At 42.1% G+C, this 11,774-nt stretch overlaps 1 protein-coding gene across 2 annotated transcripts in view; it reads right to left on the bottom strand.

The window, feature by feature from the left end:
- HECW2 (HECT, C2 and WW domain containing E3 ubiquitin protein ligase 2) overlaps window positions 1-11,774 on the bottom strand; it is a 226,834-nt gene that overhangs the window by 59,774 nt on the left and 155,286 nt on the right. For both annotated transcript variants that reach the window (XM_072979546.2, XM_078380164.1), the window contains exons 11-14: window positions 11,286-11,436; window positions 9,519-9,622; window positions 6,983-7,107; window positions 6,407-6,592 (exon numbers count right to left, since the gene is read on the bottom strand). In XM_072979546.2, the coding sequence (XP_072835647.2) occupies window positions 6,407-6,592; window positions 6,983-7,107; window positions 9,519-9,622; window positions 11,286-11,436 (566 nt within the window). The remainder of the gene's footprint in view (window positions 1-6,406; window positions 6,593-6,982; window positions 7,108-9,518; window positions 9,623-11,285; window positions 11,437-11,774) is intronic.

Genomic DNA, 11,774 nt, shown 5'->3' with positions numbered 1-11,774 from the left:
CTCAGCTGTAAGCATTCAGTTTCACCTACTGTATGTATGAGAAGAAAGACAGGAGTAACTCCTGTTATGTTTGCTTCCTCGGTTTTTTTTTCTGCTTGTTTATTTTTTTAAAAAAATCAAAGCGTATTTAACATTTAAAAAAAACATACACGCTACTTAACTGCTTACAGTATAATTATAACCACAAATAGGTGCGTATACATGTGAAACATCTGATTAAGTTCCACAGCACAATATGATTACAGGTTGAAGCATGCCAGGAGTAGAGCTATTCTAGGTAGGCTAACAAAAGAAACGACAACGGAAAGAACAAAAATAAAAATATCCTAGGCAACCAAATAAATGGATTCAAAAAACGTGTGTTTTTTTTTTAAATTGAAGCAGAATGCCACAAGCTTCCAAAATAGTTGCACGGTGGCCTACTTCCTTAAAGAAGAAAAACCTTGGGCAGTGCCGGACAAGAGTGAATGATTCTCCACATATGAAGCAACCAATTACAAACCTGTTTACTTGGGTGTGCACAATTTGAGCCTGGTGGCACTTCCTGCCGGGTTAAGTATATTTGAGACTGAAACCGTGCCACTTTATTTATTGCAGACAGTTGTGTTAAGCTGTTAAAAATATGTATACCCATTTCAGAGAAACAAGTACTCAGAAACATTTGGGCCACGAAAGCTTATGCCACAATTACTCTGTCAGTCTTTGAAGTGCCAAAAAACTTGGGCGGCTCTGCTTTTTGTACTACCATTAGGAGAGTACATGGGATGGATCGGGCCCAAACATTTGAGTCATTAACCAAAATTAAACTGGACTCTTTTTATTCAGATCCTGTTTAGTCCAATTTACTTCAAGCTCTCTGGCTTAACTGGTTTATGAATCAACCTGCCTGGTGTCTGTTCTCTGTAATTCAGACTAGCGTTTTTAAAAGCAAACCCTGGCTTCCCAAAGGCTAACATTTTAATCAGATTGAGCTCTATAATCACACATACAACTTGAAATATAAATCCAGAGTTAGTCTGTCCTGCAGGGAAACAAATGTTTCCATGTGAGCAACGCTGCGTATGTACAGCTCTTGTTCTCACACAGCAATTTAGCAAAGCGTTTAACACTCACTTATGCCGTATATTTAAGCAAACAGGAAAGATGCTTACGGATTACACTAAATGAATGCAATCCTATCTTGTTAAGCACATGTGCTTTGAGGCCAGCCGGTAGCCGTCTACCACATAATGAAACCCAGAATTGCCATTTTGAAGCTTCATTAGAGAAAAGAAAAGTCATTGAAGCTTCAAAGCTCTGGGCTAATCTGGACGAGTGGTACTGCAGCTGGAAACAGCACTGAAGCAGGGCTCAAAGAAGGGGAAAACCACCCTCAAAAGCCTGCTTTTATACCCACCACCGGCCACAGGGCAGGGGCGTAACCTGGACGTTTGTGCTGACTAGAAACAGAAACAGGGTATTTCGGTTTGGACAAACTTCACGTTTTACTTTGACAGGCGCTGTAACTGTTTTAAGCACAAATTCTTCCCACAAGTAAACCATAAATACTTGGTGCCTCCATGGACACAAGCTCAGATTATCTGCAACACTTTCTAAGAAAGCAGATGATCGTTTATATAATGTGTGACTGGGCCATACTGCAGACAGACACTTAATTCCCTGGAAATCATACCCAGATCTAAACAGCAAACTCAAAACAAGCCTAGCCGCTGGGGTGCAGCCTATCAGTTAAAAAAAAAAAAGAGAGAGAGAGAGACTATGGCCTTCTCCATCATCAGGAGCACAATATGGACTGTGGGTCATCCAGGAGCTTATTAGCTATTGCAAGGGTGCACAACCTGTGACAGGCATGCAACCACTTCAGCACAGTTTTCCGTGACTACCAATATTCTTCTTATGGAAAAAAAAGGGGGGGGGAATTATTATATTTAAGATATAATACTACCATTGTGAAATCTTTTCTCTTCAGTTGTACTCTCAAAAATCTCTAGTGAGTCCTACAACTGGGGGGGGGGGAGTTAGTCATTCCTGTTCTATGGTGTTTGTGCTGATGCAGGACCTGGAACAAAATGTTGGGGAACGGGAAGTGCTATTGTGTAGTCTTTACCTTCTGCTCCAAAATCAGCCTTCCCAGGCCACTGAGCCTGTCTGGTCTTAACAGGCCCACTTGGGAGATTTCCCCCCCTCTCCCTTAGGCTCTCTTCCCCATCCTCTTCCCTCAAGTTGATACTTTTTCTGTGTGAGAAATGCTGCTTTTGGTTGCAAGAGCAGAAACGCAGGCCAAACACTATAAACAGGGAGGCTATTACGCTGTCCCATATTTATGCACACAGGGAGTTCAATCACAGAAGCTACCTTGGCAATCTGACCAGGTGTTGTTGTTCACCTATGACCAGGCACACAACCAGCACCTTGACAGATCACTGCAGCAGCTTCCGCTGTGAAATTTCTGTGGGCATAAATAATAAACAGGGTGCAAACTAAGGAATGACAAAAAGCTCAGAATTACAAAAGCAGAAGTAGTTTGCAACCTGTATCAAAGATGCATGTATTAATAAAGTTATTTAAGACCTCCGTTCACACACTGCTTTTGTGACACTTTGAACATGTGTCAATGTTGAACACATCAACGTTATGCTTAAAACGAACTATGTGGGGAAAAATGGTCATAGTGGGCTGCTATACACCACCTCTAGCACTGGATCCAGTTATTCACAGTGAGAGCAGCATTTAAATACTGTAAACTTCTAACAGCCTCCCCCTCCAGCCCTACCCAGACTCACTTCACTAGCTAAAGAAAAGCAACAGCTGTCTTGGGACCCTGGCTGGCATCCTGTCTCAGCCCCCCAAGAGAAAACATGGACTGCTAATGGCAAAAGGAAGTGAGGAAATAAAAGACACGGGTATGCTTCTCCTCCGCCCCACCACCAACCCTCCAAAATGCTAATCACATTCCAAAAAGTTGTGATAGGGCTGCCCAGGAGATAAGGAATGCACAATGTTGGGAAAAGTTACACTTAAAAGAAGGGAGCAGTCTTGTACATGGTAGTGCTTATCTAGCTTTAAAATGCAGAGTGCTCTCCCTCTGCAGGGAAGTCCCAGCCAGGCTGAACAACTCTTTTGTTTTCAATTGCTTTTGAGGTTATGTTATCTGCTGCTTTGAAAACTAACAAAAAGCCCAGGCCCGGGATGTAGCAGTACACATTTATCCTGATTTTAAAATATACATAAACAATGTGAGGTGCCCAAGGTCACTCAGTGACTTCATCCGTGAAACTGAACTTCAAGCCAAGAAGTCCCAAGCCTTGTAGGAACACTTTTCACTAGACCGCATTGATTCTCTCCTGCAACCAAAATGGGAAGAAATGCTGGCTCATATCCAAAGAACAAAATCATGATTATTGCCTAGTCGGATGTGTGTTACTGCTCCTTACAAAACTGATCTGCTTTGAGTCACCACTGGTTGACAGCCAAGGAGCTGAAATTCTATTTGGGTCCTGTGATTACCCACTCGTGGAAGAATAAAGTAGCTTGCATAATGCTTCTGTACAGCGGCTTTTTTCCATTTTCTTTCCTGGGCTGGCTATCAGACACCTGAAGGTGGATGAAGACAACCACAGAGCATATGATTTTTGTATAGCTGTTAGTTTCTACTGCAGCAGCAGGAAACTGTGGCCCTATAGATGCTTTAATGGTTCACAACTATCATCAGCTCTAGATCAGGGGCTCTCAACCCCCGGTCCGTAGCCCAGTGCCACGGGGCTTGCTGGAACTGGGGCGCGGAGACGGATCTGTGCCCCCCCCGTTCGTTGGGTGTGTCGTGCTCATGCGGCAGCATGTCGCACTTGCTCAGGGGCCGTGTCATGCTCACAGGGCCGTGTCCTGCTCACACAGGGGGCGTGTGTCATGCACACGGGGGCATGTCACACTTGCGCAGGGGTGTGTCATGCTCACGCAGGGGCATGTTGAGCTCGCGCAGAGGCATGTCATGCTCGCACAGGGATGCCACCCCCAGGCACGGCGCCCACCCCACCAAACCAGTCCGCAGTCCCAAAAAGGTGGCAGACTGCTGCTCTAGATAGCACAGCTAATTGTGAAGAAATCTCCTCAAGGTCTCAGGCACCTATCCCAGTTCTGTAAGCTGCACTGTTCGCTTAAGTGCAAGCAGTGAAAAGCTACAGTCAAAAGACGAGAACGAGACTGCAAAGCCATTTTCAAAACAGCAGCCCTCATGGCAGTTCTAGGTTTTCAAGTGATTCTCCATAAACAATATTGGCCAGAATCCTACTGGGAATTTACAGATGTGTAAGATATTATGCATAGCTGACCACGGTGAATTGATGATAATTAACAAGGCACTGGTTGCATTACTAGGCACATACCTGTTGTGTAACCAGGCGTGCAACTCATAACATGACCAACATCTTGTTATTTAGCAACTGCCTTGTTGAGGCATGCAATTCAATTTAATGCAGGTATAAATCACCAACAGGATTCTGGTAAGTGCAAAGCAAACAACAACAACAAAAACATTATATTCCAAGCAGAATATAGTGGCAGCTTGCCTGAAAAAAAAAACACTGCCAAATTTGGAAGGAACTCAATGAATTCTGAACATTGCTAAATTTTGGAATGGAAATTGTGTCTTGTCAGCCTTTACTAGGTCTGTCTACCCAGATGGCTACCAGCAATGGCTCCTGTTGATGACATCATCGCTGCATCTGCATGGTTGTATCCCAGTTTAAGAAGCATGGATGTTTATCAGCTTTTTGTCAGTAAACTCAGTACCTAAAGAGAAGAAAGGCCAGGATCTAAAACCACGACTTGAAGCTGGTTTAAGATCCTGGCTTGTTTCAAAGTTGGTTGCCATAGTTCACTAGTTTGGACAAAGTGGGAAACTATGGTGAATCTGAGACTTCTGCAGTTCATTCAAGTTTGCCATGAAGGAAGAAACAAGGAGTCTAAATGTGGAGGTTCATACCAAGATACAGTATGAGCATCGGAAGAAGCCCATAGTCTGAGACCTTCATGCTAGATACTGAGCCATCAATCCTTATCTTAATAGTTTTCTGTGACAAAGGGATGGTAGCTAGAGATGCTTTTTCTCTCTCTCACTACAACAGCTAGACATCTGCTGGAATCGCCCCATACAGAATTCTTGGGGCTTTAATTCTTCTCCTCCCCCAAAGCCCTCTCAGGTATTTGAAATAACTTCCTAAATAAATGAGGAAAAAATGCTCAATTTCTGTGCTTTGAGACTATACAGCAATGAAATAAGTGTCTGGGGAGGCTAAGATCTGTGGGCACTGCAAAACATTAGGAACAGACATGGGCTATTCATATTCGTATGACCCATGGTACCACAGGTGCTGCGGGGGCCCAGCTCCCTCCCTCAGAACCGGCTGACCCACTCGCCAGGCTCCATGTGGCACTGCGGTCCTTCATCATCATCACTGCGGCAGGAGCCTAGCCAGCTTTCCTTGCCTCTCCGGCAGCCAACCACTGCGGCGAGGAGGTGGGACATGGAGTCTTCCCGCTCAGCTGATCAGTGGCCAGCTATGCGGGGAGGCAGGGAAAGCCGACCAGGTTCCTGCAGTGATTGGCACAATGACAACGATGACATCCCCAGAGATAGTGAATATGAATAGCCCATGTCTAATTAGGGTATTGTAGTCTCCCTGCCCATTATGTTCTGTGTAGAGAATACACCTCAGGAAATTACAATACCTCTAACGCTTTGCAGCACTTAAGTCGGCTCAGCAGGTTTCTCCATCACCATACAGACTGGCAGCTCAGATATAAGCCGCCAGGATTCTAACCGGGGCAATTCCATCTGATACCCAAAATATATGCAAGTTCCATCCCTAAAGGTAACACTGGGATGTCATACTGTGCTTCCTGCTAACCTGTACTGGGAAAATGGAGACTATGGACTGCATGCAGGCCCCCAGATCGTATTTTCTGAATTTACATGAATTGATAAACTGCATCCAATCTAGGGTGGTTGCAATTCAGCCAACTATAGTGGCTGAATTCTGATCTATGTTAGCAGTCCAATCTAAAGATTTTGCCAGCTTCAGGTACTGAATGCAGAGTTCTAGTACGTATCTAGTTCCAAGGAAAAACAGCTTGTCTAGTAAAAGTGTTCCTTCAGTGATCAGATTTTGCTCTGTTTAATGATTAACTTTTCTCTTAAATGCCATCTGATCTTCTGTAATAATTTTTTATCACTCTATACACAGGATCACTTTTCTCCATCTGTCAAGTCATTTTCACAGTCCAAAATCTAACTCGTGGAAAAGTTAGTGTTGGTACATTTGTTCCTTTTAAAGCACATGTCTCACAACTGCACCAGGATTAGGATTAAGGCAAATGAAACCAACATTAGATTGGTTCTCTTGGTTACCTTGCCCTGATGGTCATGTTTCATTTCCCATCCCCTCGGCAACTCCAGCTGTTTGTTGGCAAACATATTCAAGAAGCCCACCAAATCTCGATTGTGCTGATAGCGCTCAAAATGATGGGTATCCCGTCGGACTTTGGTGATCATGTGCTTCAGACACGTGTTGTTTGTAAACATGTGATAGGCACTCTGTGGAGAAAGAAGAAGTAAAATAAAAATAACTACTGTATTTTGAGAAGCTAGTACTAGATGTGGCATGCCTACCTGAGTTTTCAAAAAACAAAAACAAAATATAACAAAGCCTTGGATCTAATCATTTACACAGTGCAAGGAGCAATTCCTGCTGAATGAATTAATTCATTAACCTCTGTAGTACAAAATCCTTACTGAATCCTTTCTGTTGTACACCTGTGTTGTAAGCGATCCCATCTTTTGCTGTAGTTAGCAACAAAATCACTTTAAATGAATCTAATTAAATTACTTTAATGACTCTAATATACTGAAATCCACAACTAAAGATGTAAAACCATCATTTCCTCTAGCATTTCTCCCCATTTTTGATTTGTGCATGCTACTCACAGGGTTAGAATGCAGCACTGTGAAGAACTCTGGACTGATAAGGAATTTTACAGGGGGAGACTGTAGCAGTAGAGTGAGCCTGGATCTGGAGGTAGAATGAGGCAGCACGTTCTCCCTACGGAAATCTAAAAAGAGCACAAGTGCACAGTCATGAATTAGCAGAAATATTTCAAAGTCAAACACTAAGAAATGAATCAAATGTAGAAATAAAAGTTAAACTGTTTTCCCTTGACCTTTGCTGCAGAATATTCTTTTTTGTTTAATACTAATTATGGAATGCAACTAAGGTTCCCGCTAAGCTGGGCGTGCGTGCATTCACGACTCTACTTCCCTCCGTGCGGCTCTCTTCCTTCTCTGCACAGTGATCACATTAGATTCTGGTCATGACAGAACCCAGTGTATGGGGGGAGGAGTCGTGCAGACACCCAGGGGCGAAGCCATGCACGAAAGAGACGGAGCCCTGTCAAGCGGGGATGAAAATTAGAGGGTACGTTGAATTCAACATGAAATAAATTTTAAAAATTAAATCAATGAGCAAAATGAACAAGGAATACCTTAAGATCTCTGTATCTGCTGGATCAGTATTCATTATTTCACTTATCCATAGTCTTAAAATATTAAAAATATTAAAAGAAAAAATCCAGAAAAAATATTTTCACTTGTGTTACCAGAACCAGTTACCAGAGGGAGGCAAAGATCATGCTATGAATACATTGTGTAGTCTCTGGTGTCCTCTAGTGGCCACTTCTGGTAATGTGTGTGAAAAATATTTTCTCCCCGCCCTTTTACACACACACACACACACACACACACACACACACACACACACGCACGCACGCACGCGCGCGCACACACACACACACACATTACTAATATCCTCAGTTTTCAGTATCCATGGGGAGCTAGGAACCGATCCCCAGTGGATATGGGGGTCCTACTGTACTAGAATTACAATCCTCTAGCATAGTTACACTGGCATAATATGAACAACATCAACTTTGGGATGTGAATTGTCTCAAGAAATCACTGTTGACCTTATCTATTATGTACTGAATCCCCCAACTCAGAACACAACAGGAAGTGTCCATGGTGATTTCTTAACTAGAAGCCATTCTCAAAATGTTATGCCATTTAGTTTTTTATTGGCATAACTACACAACCGGGTTTAGGTCAATGTATCCAGGTCCCTAACAATCAGATTTGAGGGTTGACATGCTTATCATTTTCTCCTTCACAAATTTGATTTCAACATGTGATAGACATAATAGGATTACTGCAAGATCCAGCTATTAGTAACAGACTGGCATGCTATTTGTTTTAAAATGTGGGGAAAGGATATTCTAGCTGGCAGAAGAACAACAAATCTGTTAATCAGGAACTGAAAGGAAGTGATTTTACAAAGTCACCTGGTTCCTGTTTCAACCACAGTTATAAGGCAGGGAGGGGAGACTTTTTAGTGGTTTGGACAATAACTCCTGTAATCTCTTGACACTGGATATCCTGGCCTGGTGTTACAAGAGCTGGGGTCCATAATATGTGAAGGGCAAAAGGCTACCCACTCCTGCTACAGGCGATTCTAAAGCTGGAGAAGACTTCAGCATCAGCAGCTCATACCCTGACGCCTCTATATGGGAAATTAGAGGAATCTACATAGCCGCCACTTCAAGGGCTATTGCAATGATCCAGATGCACAGCAATGAGACAAAGCAGAGGTTTTTCTGCTGAAACCTATTGTTCAAACTTATTAGGGAGACAGAAATCTGATTAAACTTTTATTAAAGTCCTTCTGGTGAGCCAGCCTTATTGTCCTCTTGGCCTCCTTCCCTCCTTTTGGCTAGAAAAGATGATAAACTTTAAAAGGTGAGTCTATTCCCAGCTTACATTTCTGTCACTATTTACGTTTGTGTCTCTGAGTATTTGCTCAAATTTGCAGAACACGTTTTCAAAATTAAACAGTTTCAGTTTTATAAAAGGACACAATAATCCATGAATGAACATATAATCTTATGTAAACTAGTGGTCGTTAATATTTAATTTAATGCTCCCTATTTTGGCCCTCCAAAATAGGGAGCATTAAAAACCCACGCAACTAGTCTTGGAACAGTTTTACTGAAAAAGGGAGTCAGCTGTTGTGAACAGAGGTCTATATCCAATGTCACGTGAGGAAGAATCTCTTAACTCAATGGGAGTTTCCCCTTTCCTCCTCCTCCCCTAACCCCCCCCCCCCCCCATTTTCTCCTGAACATGTTTCAGCTTGAGAGGTATGTGCTGGGAAAGGGTTGCAAGGTAGAAGGGATCTATTTTGCCCTTGAGGGGTTCAGTGGACAGATGCCCACTGTTGGACAAAGCCAAGAGGGTTCACCTACATTTCCTTAAAATTTTTTAAAAATGAAGAAATCCCAACCAAAGCTAGTTGCAACTTTTTAAACCAAACAGGAGACCTACAGTATGCCTTTAGTCTTGTATAGGTCCCAAACTAAAGCAATGCACGGGGTAATATTTAGAGAGGAAAAGGGCCACTAAGGAGGTTTTTTACCTGCATTAGGATGATGGAAGTCAGTATCCTCTCCAGCCGCATCCATGGCATTTGGGTGCTCCTCTGGTCGATCATTAGTCATTGTCCGGCGAATACTCTGATACCTGAAGTTCCAAGACTGGAATTAGACTCTGAATGCAATACAGTAAGTCGATCAGATGCTTCTGGCTCTAGCATACCGAGAACACTGACAAGTGGCTATAACCCCAAATTAAATGGCAGCAACCATCCTGCTACTAGGCTGAGGGGAAGGAAGACCAAGAAGCCAAACATTTCCTCACTTTGTGTCCCCTTTCCTTGAACTGTTTCTATTCCATCCAATTATAAGGAGAACTCTGGACCACAGAATGAGTGTCTCGGATGCTTGTACTTTGCTGTTTTTAAATCTCTTTTGCAATGTTTTTCTTTTAACATTTTAAATATGTTTTATTTACTTGTACTTAAATGTCTAACTTACCAGTTTTAGCTCTTTAAATATTTTTTGTAATGATATAAGTCACCTTGGGCCCTTTTTAAGGAGAAAGGTGGGGTAAAAATATTTTAAATAACTAAATACATGAGTACAGTTTCATCTTTCCTTTGGCTCCAGGCAATTAAATTGCATTGTGCCTTCTAGTTTACAATCCTATGGGTAAAGGACTGGTTTAATACTAATCGTTGTAAGTCACTCTGATGGCTGAACAGGTACAAAAAATTTTGAATGAATTAATAAATTAAGTCATAGGGATGGTCTTCCCTCAAACTTTAGAGACCAATTAGTTTGCTGCTTACCATCACCAGGTTCTGTCTCCTGTCCCCATAAACTGACCTTGAAGGGATAATGAACTTTACAATGTATTTTTAAAAAGTTCCCCTCATGATTTTATTGTATTTCTTTCCTAAGCCTGTATTTAGGCAAATACAGGCTGGAGGAACATAGCCAGTAAAGCGTGCTCCCACAAGACCAAACAGAAGGGATAGTTAGACATTCTATGGCACATTTTTTAATGTGGCCATTGAGCATTTTAGGAATGAAGAAAGATTTGCAATGTATTGTCTACTGTCTATTCCTTCATATATTTCTTCACGCTGTTCACGATTATTGTCCCCCAAGCATTGATTGCTCTAAGCCCTCCGCTTTTGATTCAACCTCATTAAAAAAAATGGAAAGGCATCTTTGTGGCATAAAGCTGGATCATTAGGCATCATGCAGTGATAGCACAGATTCAGATAACCATTTATTTTTTAGCTGCATGGAAACAACCCTAAAGGGAATTGTGGCTGCCCATATTTTTCTTTTGCTAAACATGCACAGCCCACGCTCTTGTTAAAGCCCCAGTGCTGTTGTGCTCACACACAGAAGTGTCAATATCTTAAAGTCATTCCAGAAGCCCCTATTGACAATTTTGCATCCCTATCCTGCCCTCCTGCTTGGAAATAAAGGTTGCATTTCAGTAGCTGTGAAAATGTTTCTGAAAGTCAACCTTACCCCTGCTGTGGCTTTGTATAAACACTAAGTCACTCCTTGTAGCAGATCTTCCGTATTTATTTGCAGAATGAAAAAAGGACTCTCTCGGTCATGTTTCTGAGCTAATGCCAACCTTACATATGTTATACGTTATTAAGAGGAAGATAAATATTTCTACATTGGCTGAGTTCAAGGAAGTTTCGTGACTTGCAATCATAAAGTGTGACCTTTGTCAGGAGATAAAGTACATTGATTAATTTTTATTTTTATTCAGATTTTTTTTCCTGTGCTACAGAAAAAAAAATCTGAATAATTCTCACCGGCGATTCAGCTGCTCCATTTGCTGTATGGAGTTGGAACGCTGAAGGATTTGCTGGGCTGGGGGACCTGTGGGCCTCTGCCAAGTTGTGGTTCTGTTTACGTGGTCCACATAGAATATTCTCCCATGACTGTCAATACGTGCTTCCCAATCTAAGGTAACAAAAAACAAGCATAAGATATTAGATATTTTAGGGCAGAGATGTGAAACCTTGGGGCCCAATTTTTCAACCCTAACACCCACTGCAGACCACACCAGGCCCTAAAATGATGAAAAACATCTCCCCACAAATTTAAAAACCAAAACCAGAATTGACCTGACATCCACTTCCATTTTAATTACTGGAGTTTTGGTGTGGAGAAGGCACCCTTGCTCATCTAATACAAACAAACATACAAACAAACCACTTCTGGGGGCCTTGGGATAATAAGCAAAAATGTTATTTAAAAAATTATTTTTTTTCTAGGGGTGGGGGACATCATAGGCCCAG

This window comes from Pogona vitticeps, chromosome 1 (assembly GCF_051106095.1).
Source record: "Pogona vitticeps strain Pit_001003342236 chromosome 1, PviZW2.1, whole genome shotgun sequence".
Classification (NCBI taxonomy): Eukaryota; Metazoa; Chordata; class Lepidosauria; order Squamata; family Agamidae; genus Pogona; species Pogona vitticeps.
Note: the sequence above shows the minus strand (reverse complement) of the source record. Positions and strands in the feature narration are given on the sequence as shown.